The sequence below is a fragment of the Monodelphis domestica genome, chromosome 1 (assembly GCF_027887165.1).
Source record: "Monodelphis domestica isolate mMonDom1 chromosome 1, mMonDom1.pri, whole genome shotgun sequence".
Taxonomy (NCBI): Eukaryota; Metazoa; Chordata; class Mammalia; order Didelphimorphia; family Didelphidae; genus Monodelphis; species Monodelphis domestica.
The window spans coordinates 142,154,839-142,166,974 of record NC_077227.1 but is presented as its reverse complement, the minus strand read 5'-3'; the positions used below and the strand labels follow the sequence as shown (position 1 = coordinate 142,166,974).

The 12,136-nt window shown below is 34.7% G+C and overlaps 1 protein-coding gene across 7 annotated transcripts in view; it reads right to left on the bottom strand.

Annotated features, from left to right (window-relative positions):
- Positions 1 to 12,136, bottom strand: part of LRRC28 (leucine rich repeat containing 28) — a 230,878-nt gene that overhangs the window by 24,910 nt on the left and 193,832 nt on the right. For 5 of the 7 annotated variants that reach the window (XM_016433390.2, XM_007479425.3, XM_007479424.3 and 2 more), the window contains 2 exons: positions 9,059 to 9,161; positions 399 to 455 (listed from right to left, as the gene is read on the bottom strand). In XM_016433390.2, coding sequence (XP_016288876.1) covers positions 399 to 455; positions 9,059 to 9,161 — 160 coding nt within the window. The remainder of the gene's footprint in view (positions 1 to 398; positions 456 to 9,058; positions 9,162 to 12,136) is intronic. The other 2 variants (XM_001365154.4, XM_016433417.2) reach the window with 1 other exon arrangement.

The following is a 12,136-nucleotide window of genomic DNA, read 5'->3' as shown; positions in this document are numbered from 1 at the left end:
GAAGGGTTTGAGGGATCAACATATAAGGAATCTCAAGGAAGAAAAGATACCAGAGTCATGGAAAAAAACCTCAGACCTTGTTAATATTGACAAAAGCAACTGAAAGACTATCAATAAGTACTCATATATATGCCTAAACTCTATACAAAATCTTTATGACATTTATATCTGAATGTAAGGTTTTTGATGAGGGTATTAGCAGTGAACAAGTGGGCTTTCTAAATATTATTTAGTATTATTTGTATAATTTATTATTTTTATAATAGTATTATTATTACTTAATAATGGGCTACATTTTATCTATTTCACAATTAACTGAAAGATGTAAAAATATAAATCTTATTGCAATTATTATTTTTTTAATTATTAAAATATTATTTGGTAGAATAAAATAGTACCTTATGGTTCTTTTACAACAGTGTCTCTCATCCATATATCTAAATAGTTGAAGATCCCTTGGAAAATATAACATAAGAAATAAATAATAACTTTCTGAGAATAAATATAATGCATGGCAGTCAGTTAGTCAGCAAGCATTTATTAAGTACTTTGGGCCAGGCACTGTGCTGAGTGCAAGGAATAAAAAGAAAGGGAAAAGTAATCCCAGCCCTCAAGGAGCTCACATTCTAATAAAGGGGACAACATGCAAACATCTAGGCACACAGCTTCCTTCTTTTTCAACCTTCTTATACCTTACTACCACCATACATTTGTCAATCCAGTGACTTCCCTCCTTATTTTTCCAAAAAATAAGATGATTTAAGCTTTGGGGCATTTTTCCTGGCTGTCCTCTGTGAATTTTAGATTTACTCTGCCCTGCTTAGTCTTTAGAATTTTAGCAACCAGGAATGTATACACCCCACTTAAGGATTAAGTATGGGGGAGGATAGTCTATGACCCTCCTGTGTTAGCAAGTGACAAATCAGAACAACTGACTGACCCCCTGGGCAGTCCAAAGCCAAGTTTAAGCCACTATTGGTACACACAAGACACAGGAAGTAATTTAAAGAACTGCCTTTATATTTCATGTCACTTCCTGTGAAAGGGGCTTTTGCAGACTTTGGCAGTGGAACTTGACTTGGTGGTGCATGGGACTTCAGGCTGCTTCCCTGAATGACCACATGGTGAGTGATAAGGCTGACTCTTCTTTCCCTTGACCTTTCTGAAGGCACCAGCCTCCAAGGAGGCCCCTCATCTTGGAGGAGGCCTCATGGCTGGAAGCTGAGCTACATTTATTCTTCTGGGAAGGCCCCTTGGCTGAGAGGCCTCTGAACTCCCCCTGGCTCAGACTAGGCCAGAGTAGATCTAATTCTCTTTTCCCTCTTTCTCCCTCATTCTTAATTTCTTCCTTCTATTGAAATAAATGATGATAAAATTCTATTCTGACTTGAGTATTTCATTGGGATTTAGATTTTAAATCCCTGGCAACCACTAAAATTATATTCAGTCTCAACCCTAAAATTTACCCTTAACACCTCCAAGCCTGGAATGCTCTCCTTTCTCATATCTCCCTACTCACCTCCCTGACTTCCTTTAAATATCAATTAAAATCCTATTTTCTACAGAACGCCTTTCCCAAATCCCAATTCTAGTGGCCTTCCCTTCTATTTCCTATATGTCCTGTACATATTTGTCTGCTTTTTGTCTTCCCATTAGATTATGTATGACCTTCTGGAGAGCTGAGACTATCTTCTGCCCCTTTTTATATCCTCAGTGTTTAGCATAGTGCCCGGCACATAGTAGGCACTTAATAAATATTTATGGCCTAATTAACAGTTTATCAACTGATTAACTCACTACATTCAAAATATATACAGGGCAAATTGGGGATAATCTTAGAGGGAAGGTATTAGCAATAGGTAGCAGGAGGAAGACACCACAAAAGGCCTGTTACAGAAGGTGTGATTTTAGCAGAACTTGAAGGAAACCAAGAGGTTGAGATAAGGAAGGAAAACATTCCAGGCAAAGGGAACAGCCAGAAGAAAGGCAGAGTCAGAAGATAAAGCATCTTGTGAGAGGAACAGCAAAATGTCATAATCACTATACAATCATACAGTACATGCAGTGGAATAAAGTGTGGGAAGACAAGGAAGGGGCTCAATTAGGAAGGGCTTTAAAAACTAAACAAATAATTTTATCTTTTATTTTGGGGATAAGAGGGAGCCATTGTAGTTTACTGAATGGGGGTGAGGGAGGGAAAGAAGATGGTCACACTTTGCTAAGTTTAAGTTTATGTTAAGTTTTATGTTAAGTTTAACAGCTAAAGGGAGGACATACTGGATTGGGGAGACTTGTGGCAGAGAGACCAACCAGTAGGCTACTGCAATACAGATGGTTCTCATTTTGCATAATTAGACTATTCCACAGACTTAAAGTGATTTTTATGTACTGCAAAATTTGCCCCTACCCACATACTTCATTTAGCCTATGTAACAAAGGCTCATATAAAATAATACTTTTATGCAAGTCACAAAATATACTAAAATACAAACATATTAATGCTGTACCAAGATAAACAGAATTGTGAAATGAAAGTTAAAGTTAATGATTAAGTATACAAAGTATCATAAAGATAACATAGGCGTGCAATATGTTTTACCTTCCCCATCCACTGCACCTAGAGAAATGTTTGGACAGTGCCTCTCTTTCCTCTTATATATTTGACAACAGCAAACAATATTATCCTCAACCAGTCTATGAACTTTAAAAAAATCTTGGAGTATTTGAATCCACATAATTCTTCAGCATTTCTATATATTTCCTACAAAACTCAGCAATAAGAGTTAGAATGAAATTCCATTTAAAATCACTCTAGACAATATAAAATACTTGGGAATATATTTGCTAAGACAAATGCTGGAATTCTATGAACAGAATTACAAAATACTTATCACACAAATAAAGTTATATCTAAACAACTGGAAAAACACTAATTGCTCATGGGTAAGCCAAGCTATTATAATAAAAAACGACAATCCTACCTAAATTAATTTACTTATTCAGTGCCATACTAAAAAAATTACTCTCAAAAACCTATTTTATAGAACTAGAAAAAGTAATGACAAAATTCATCTGGAAGAACAAAAGATCAAGAATATCATATGAACCACAGGGGTTGGCAACTGAGTAGATATGAGGATTGAGAGAGGTGAAGAATCAAGAAAGACAACTTAAGTTCTGAGCTTAGGTGAGTGAGAAGTGTATAGTATTCAAGGATTAATAGTGGAGTTTGGAAGAGAGAAGGATTTGGGAGAAAGATGAGTTCAATTTAGGTTATTTTGAATTTGAAATGTTCAATCTAGGCAGTTGGATATATAAGTCTGGAGGTTAGGACTGGACAAAACAGGTCTAAGGATGATCTTCAAAGAGATGATAATGGAATATATGGCAGCTGATGAGATCATTAAAATAATAGAGAGAGAAAAGAGGGCCCAGGATAGACCCATGGGGAACACCCACGCTTATTGGACATGGCTTGGATAAAGCTTCAGCAAAGTAAACTTAAGAGTCAGACAAATAGGAGGAGAAACAAGAAAAAGTAATGTCACAAGAACCTAGAGAAAGCTGAATACTAAGGGGAAGAGAGAGACTGATAGACTTTTGAAGGGTCAAGAAGGATGAGGACTGAGAAAAAGTCATTAGATTTTGCAGTTAAGAGCTCAATAGTGACTATGGAGAGAACAATTTCAGCTGAATGATGAGGTCAGAAGTTAGACTGCAGAGTTGAGTGAGAAGAAATGAAGTAGAAACATCAACTATAGATGGGCCTTCTTGAAGAGTTTATCCAAGAAAGGCAGAAGACATATAGGATAATAATTACTGTGGATAGATGAATCAAATAAGTATTTTTTTAATGTGGGAGAGACACAGGCATGTTTGGAGGGGGAAGTAAATAGTAGATAGGGACAAATTAAAGATTAATAAGAGAGTGGAGATATTACAGGAAGTACTCTGCTAACTGCTGGAAGGAATGGGATCACTTATGCATGTGGAGGTGTTAACTTTGGCAAGAATAGCCAATTCTTTATGTGAGATAGGAATGAAAGAGGAGATGGAGGGGAAGGCTTTTGAGTAATATAAGATGAAGAAGAAAAAAGATGGAGCTTTAAGTCTAAATTTTGCCACTGAAATATTTAAGGCAAGTTTTTCAGCTGAGAAGGTATGGGGTCAGAGAGCCATATGAATTTGAGGAGAGATGTAAAGACTTGGAAAAGTCATACAAGTTTAAGAAGAGATTTAAAGACTTGGAAAAGTCACTGTGATAAGTGGGATAGTGACTTTATATGGTTTGTATAAATGGCTTGCCTTGCTAAAGTGAGTGTCCATTAGACATTACTTTACATAAATCTGTAGTGGACCTAAGTCAACATGGTTTACTTCTTCTGGTTTCATTTAGCATCAGGTAAATGGTAATGAAAATAGGAGAAAATGAGAGTAAACTAAGGCCAGGGCTTGGCAGCACAAGAACTTCTATAAGTGTTATTAGGACAAGGGAAAAGGGACTAATGAGAGGAGAGCAATATAAAGCTGAACATCAATGGGTCAAGGTGATAAAGGCAGGAAATTGTATTTAGTGCAGGGATAATGGTCTCGGAAAGAACTGACTGATAGATCTATTGAAGATTTTGGTGAGAAAGGAGGACAGAATTATAAGGCAGAAAAGAGGTGGAATGACAACAGACTTTTGGTCAGGGACGAAATATTAGGGTTCATGAACATGAAAGTGGTATACATGGGTAATGGTAAGATTAAAGGGATGATCATTTCTGCATGTAGCTGAGATGAGACAGAGGAGTAGGTCCTAGGAAATGAGCAAGTTGAGGAAGAAGAAAGGTAGGGTATCTGAGGAGGTGTCAATATGTGTGCCAAAGCCACTTAGAATGAGGACAAGAATTGGGGGGGAGGAGGAAAAGACTTGGAATCAGGCAGTGAACTTTCCAAGGAAGGAAGAAGAATTTCCTGAGTTTGGTAGACAATAGCCACCAGAAACTTGATTGGGTGATAAATATGGATTGAATGAACCTCAAAGAAGGAAAGGTTTCAAAGTGATGCTGGTAGAAACCAAGTCCAGAAGTAGCAATGGGGAACAAAGAAATATTCCAATTTCACCACCCTGGTAACAACTAGGCGTAATGGGTAAAAGTGCAGTTCTGGAAAAGGTCTCCAGAAAAGCTGTGCCAAAAGCAAAGAGGAAAGTAAGTACAAGGGGATGGAGGTAGCAAGAAAGAAACTTATTTAAGATAAAAGCTAAGAAATTGGGCAAAAGGGTGAAGGTACATTATCTTACCTCTCCTTTAAGACAAAACTTATTTTTCATAATTTTGTGGAATTTTTTTTTCTGGTGGTTCTTTTCATTTAGATTGTTGAAGCCATTGTGTATAAAGTTTTCTTGTCCCTATTTATGTCACTTTTAGTTCACCAGGCATTCTGTGTTTCTCTGTAGTAATCATATTTGTGGTTTCCGATAGCACAGTAATATTGCATTACAATCATATACCTCACTTTTTTAGCCATTTTCCAACTGATGAACATCTATTTTGTTACCAGTTATTTGTTAATGTAAAAAATACTCCTATAAGTATTTTAAATTGCATGAAAACTTTTATTTTTAATCAATCATGTTGTTGAAATATATCCCTTGAAATAAAACCACTGATTCAAAGGACATGGATATATATATATATATACACACACACACACATATATATATACACACACACACACATATACATATGTGTATATATATATATATATATATATAGTTTAATTTATCCTTTATTTTCATCCTATATTCATTCCCTTACTCCACCCTCTCCCATCCACTGAGAAGACAAGAAACATGATACTTATACATATGAAGCCATGGAAAACATGTTTCCACATTAGCCATATTGTGAACCCCCCCTCCCCCAAGAAAAATAAAGTTTTAAAAAGCACTTCAATATATACTCAAAGTTCATAAGCTCTCTCTCAAGGAAGATAGTATTTCTCATCCCAAGTCTTCTGAAATTGTCATGGACCACTGTATTGATTAGAATAGCTAAGTCTTTTACAACTGATTATTGTTACAGTACTGCTGTTATTATTGCATTGTTCTAGTTCTACTAACTTCATTTTGCATCAGTTTATTTAAATCTTCCAAGGTTGCTCTGAAACCATCCCCTTCATCATTTTTTATAGCACAATAGTATTCTATAACATTCAAATACTGTAAATTGTTTAGTCATTCCTCAATTAATGGGCATCCCCTCGATTTGCAATTTTAAAATTTATTTTAATTTTTATACATGAGCAATTTAGATACTTTATTTATATCTGTGTTTATATCCATGAGGTCTTTCTAGGTAACATAGCAAAAAAACGCACAATTAGTCATTGAGGCATTTGTAGACCTAAACTATTGCAACCCGATTATATTGTCATTCCAAAGTTCATATTTTATTCCTTTTTTCTTTTTCCTCTATGATCTGATAAGAAGAACCTATTCTTATTCTTATCTCTCCTTAAGGATCAGAAATGATTTTTTGTCCCCCAAAGCTTGTTTAATGGCTCATTGCAGTTGTCACAAAAGTGAAAGTACAGATGTGTTATGACTGAATCTCTTTCCTCCTGACCTATGATGAGGATTATATGGTCAAGCTACATTGTATTCCTTATTGTGAAGCAGTGGATGTAGGAGAAACGATATTAGCTTTAAATTCAAGAGAAATGGGGGTTTGAATACTAATGCCAATATTTATTTACTGTGATTTTGGGCAAACAACTGAACCTTAATGTGCCTCAGTTTTCTCATCTGTAAGAAGTGCTGCAAGAGTTGTAATATCTACATCAGAGTTTTTTCGAGTAAAAAATATGAGGAAGTTATCCCTAAGGTCCCTATTTAAGGAGAAAGAGAAAAAAATTGACAGGGAGGACTTAGCTCTATGATTTCATTGGCATAAATAACTCCCTCTACAAATATAGTTCAACATCTTTTCTCAACTACTAGTCTTAGAGAATTGCCAAGAATATTGAAATATTAAGTGATTTGCCTGTATGGCCTATATATACAGAATGTGTCAAGAGCCTGATCCTGAAACCAGGTCTTCCTATTTCTCCAGCCTGGCTCTTTATGTACTCTGCCATATTGCATCTCATTATCTCTTAATTAAACAGATAAGGAGAAATGAAGAGGAAAAAAATATTGTCTGATAATTGACTAATTAAATTTAATGTCTGACAATCCACAATAAAACTAAATCTACTAAAGTAAAAATGCTTATATAAAAGGGCAAAGCATGCTATTTAGTCAATCAGTTTTTAAACAAAATGTCAACTTGCTGAAGGGACAGATGATATGGAGGATGAGGGGTACTTGAGTTGTAAACTGCATAAGCTATAAGACTAAAATATTCAATGTACTTAGTCCTTAATTCTATGCTCACATGAAAGTTCTTTCTTATAATATATAAAGTAATTAAAGGAAATTATTATAGAATTTTTATTTTGAACATTAATTTTAAAAGCCATTTTAAGCAAAAAAAGGGAAGAAGGAACAAAAAAAGATGTTAAAAACAGAGGGAGAATATGTATATAAAGAAGTATAAGGCAGAGAGAAAAAACATAATTTGGAGAATGAAGAGGAGAAAATGGCCAACTGGTAAAAAAAAGAAAGCAGATGGCAAAAGATTTTAGAATATTGATTGCCACAAGTCCAAAAGAAAGGAGATGAAACATGCCATTCACCTCCTGATAAAAGCAAAAAGGAACTTAAAAGGCAGAAAGAAATATACATTTTCAGACATGCCCAATGTGTTTTGCTGTATTATACAGTTATGTATTGAGGGATTTATTTTCTTTTGTTGTTGATCTTTTTTTCTCCTTAAATAGGAGGTGGGGTTGGTAGCCATTTATTTAAAGAATAAAAGGAGATTTGTGCTATAAAACACTAAATTTCAATATAATTTTCTATGCACCAGTGTTGGTCTGAATTAAAACTCAGACACTGAACCACACTGCCAAAGAATAGTGAAAATATATTGCATCATCTTGCTAACAACAGCATTTTGGTGCACTACTTTATAATGGGATAGAAATGGTAACATTACTGTTATAGGGAATGAATGTGGTACATTCCACAAAATGGAAGCCATTTTTATTCAAAATTACTGTGTAGCTAAAACACTTGGTATATAATTAAATAAGTTTTATAAAAGAAGGTAGATAAGTAGTGCCACAGAATCACAGAATACTAGAGCTACAAGGGATAGCATAAATTGTCTAGTCCAGGGATATTTAATCTTTTTTTTTTTTTGGTCCCTTTGGAAAGGGAAGTCTGGTAATTTCTTTGTATCTAGCATCTTGAGAGATTTAAATTATTTGTTAGTCATACTGGCTTGCATAGACTTGGAGAAGTGGTACTAGGATCAATTTGTTATTTTTATGTGAGGGGCTAGAGGAGCCAAAGATATAGTAGATCCAATACAGATACTGTTGACTTCTTTTTTATTGCTTAAGTTGAAGCAGTTTCTTTTTCTGGCAGACTTGATTAGCAACAAACTTTTTTGCTGTTTTACCTAACGGCCCCAAAGTTGATTCCAGTAGCTGACTGGTCATTCCAGGTCATTAGAATAAAATTCTGTTATTGGGGCAATATTTAACATGCTAATTTTTAAATGTTTCAAGTAGTTATGGTCCTGGAAAACATTTTAAACTGTAATAAAGATGCTTTGCAATTTTGTACAGGAGGAAAATTACTGAATTCATGGCAAACATAGTTTCAACAAGTTTGCTAGAATTGAATTTGTAGTAATGCATCTAAACTTTTTATTTTAACTGGGGAGATATTTTAAATAGATGACTATTTGAGTCAAATGTTTAATGCTCTAAAATGTTTACAAATGAAATTCCTACCTTTTTAAGTTTTTAATTATCTTTTACTATACTAATAAAAAAGATTTCACAACAGAAGAATCAAGAGTAGAGATTTTTAGAATTATATAATTACTGATAAATGAAGTAGAAATAACCACCTATGAAAAATAAAAATTTATCATATAAAATGTGAAATTAATCTTACCCACTGCAACCGATGACCTTATTATACAAATAGGAGGGCAAGCCTTTCAGGTGAATGTTGTTATCCACATATACATATTGTAGTTCTCGAGAGCGACCTAAATCTGGGCCAGAAAAGGATATGATAAGAGAAATAGCTTTGGTGATATGGAAGGAACACTGGACCTAGGTTTGCCTTTAGATGGTTTAGTTCAAAGAACACTAGATTTAGAGACAGAAGAATTGTATCCATATCCAGCTCTTCTACTTAAGATCTTTGTGACCTTGGGAAGTTGTACTAAGCTCTTTCAGTTTCTGTTTTCCTCATATGTAAAATGAAGGCAATGGATTACATGACCCATAAAGCCCCTTTGTACTCCAAATTTATGTTTCTTATAAGTCCTGGGTCTGATACAAACATATTGCATGACCCTGGGCAAATCATATAACCTGAGACTTGTTGGCTACTCTGTAAAAAAAGAAAGTTGGCCCATGTGATCTATAAGGCCTCCAAGTCATGACATTTTTTCTATTCTAATTAAAAGAGACAAATACCAAATAAACATCAGAAACAATATAGAATATTAAAATGTACTTTTATTCCAGATTTTAAAAATAGTTAGACTATAAATAACATTAGTCTCTATGTTCAATTCAACAAATATTAATTAAGTACCTATATGAAAGAAACTGACTTAAGGCACTAAGGTTGTAAAGATAAAATGAAATAGTCTCTGCCTTCAAGAAGGGCAATATTATCTACCAATAATAAATAATATTGTATGCTTCAGTACAGTTTGTAAAGTATTTTACATTCATCATTGCATTTAACCTTATACAAAGTTTCATGAGTAAGGCAACTGAAGCTCAGCAAATTTAAATGAATTGCCCCTGATCACAAAGCTAGTCCCCATCAAAGGCAAGAAGGGAACTAATATTTAAAATAGTTCTTTGCCATAAACTGTGGCAGTTAAAATAGTGGAAGATATAAATTATAGTAGATATAAGAGTAGGTGAGTAAATTTGTGACCGCAGGAAATATGTTTTCACTACAGTGTCTTGTTTTAAATCAAATATAAGGTGGTCGCCAGGGAAATATTCCCAATTATGAATATACCCAAGTCAACTGGGTTTTATAGAGATTTTAATTAATAATACAATGAGGAATTAAAGAAAAGAGAGAAAGAGAGAAAAAGGAAATAAGTATGAAGGGCCTTAAGCCATCATGGCCTAGACCAGAGTCTTAAGAGAGATCAGTCAGTCAGTCTTTTATCACTCACCACAAGGTCTGTCTAAGCAAGGATTCTAGTGACAGAGTCTCCTCAGAGAGAGTTCCAGCCAGAGTCCTCCTCAAAGAGCCTTCCAGCCAGAGACTGTTTCAAAGGGCCTCTCTCAAGAGCCTCCAGAGGGACAGAGTCCCCTCAGAGGAGCTCCAGCGAGACCTCCTTAAAGATTGTCCTCCAAGAGCTTCCCTTCTCCAGAGCCTCTCTCAAGAGATTCTCCAAAAGGATTCTTCTCAAGGGATCCTCATAAGAGATTCTGCTTTTTCTTATATAGGGGGTTTTCTCCTATGTCACCTCTCCTAAGTTCTTCCATCTACCAATCACAGTAGACGTTTTCCAAAGGACAACCCATTCTAAAAACACTGCTTGGTCAACTAATCCCTTTAGTAAGTTTGTACCAGAAAAAACACTGCTGGGACGACTAATCCCTTTAGTAAGTTTGAACCAGAGAAAACACTTCTGAATAAGTTTTCATCTCTTTGCTCCTGGCAAGTTTACAAGTTGCCTGACCTTTAATAGGTACTTAGCACCCCATTGTATAAATTCTAAAAATAGGCATGGCTTAAAGAACTTTTTGCCTCATTATAAGTATGGGTTAAAGTACTTTCATTGTTTAGCAAGGAGTTCTCTCCCCCAAAGCAGTCCCAAGTACAGGTGGAGCAGAGGTCCTCCCATTTCTGATCCAAGTAGAGTTCTCACATTCAAATGTGGAATGTTCCCAGTAGGGAATTGTTCCAATTGAAAATTCCCTGATGGGGAAATTTTTTTAAAAAATATATTTTATTTGATCATTTCCAAGCATTATTCATTAAAGACATAGATCATTTTCTTTTCCTTCCCCCCACCCCCCATAGCCGACGCGTAAATTGATGGGGAAATTTTTAACATTCACAAGTCTGAGAAATTTCAAGATTCACAGAACCTAGGTCTTTTCTAATTTCCAATACATTTTTTTCTAATTTTTTCTAATTTCCAATACATTCTTTTTACTGTATCTTTTTTTTCTCTAATTAAAGATCAGTGAAAATTATAGCACCATAGAAAGACATAGAAAACAAGTATTAGTGGCCTATGATTGGAATATGCTCTGAAAGGATTTACTTTGTTCAAAAAGAGCAAGATAGTTAAAAGGACAAAGTGGCATTATACATTTAAAAGATACGATGAGGGGCAGCTAGATGGCTCAGTGAATAGAAAAGCCTGGTCTAGAGATGAAAGGTCCTGGATTCAAATCTGACCTCATACTTCCATCAGTGTGACCATGAGCAAGTCACTTAACCTCAATTTCCTAGTCTTTACCCCTCTTCTGCCTTGAAACTGATAACTTAATATCACTTCTAAAACAGAAGGTAAAAGTTAAAAATATTTTAAAAGATATGCTGAGTAATTTCATGTTTGAAAAACCCCAAAGATCCAAGATTTGGACAAGAAATTACTATTTGACAAAAATTTCTGAGAAAACTGGAAATAAGTATGGCAGATACTCAGTATTGACCATCTCACACCATATACTAAGGTCAAAATGGGTAGATGATTTAGATAAAGAAGGTGATATTATAATTAAATTAAAGGAGCATAGATTGTTTCACTTATCAGATTTATGGATATGGGAAAACATTATGATCAGAGATAACAAGCATTATAATATGTAAAATGGATATTTTGATTACATCAAATTAAGAAATTTTTGCCCAACTAAAACCAATGTAGCCAAAACTAGAAGGAAAGCAAGAAACTGAGAAAAAAAATGTACAGCAAATTTCTCTGATAAAAGCCTTATTTTTTCATATATAGAGAGAACTGAGTCAAATATCCAA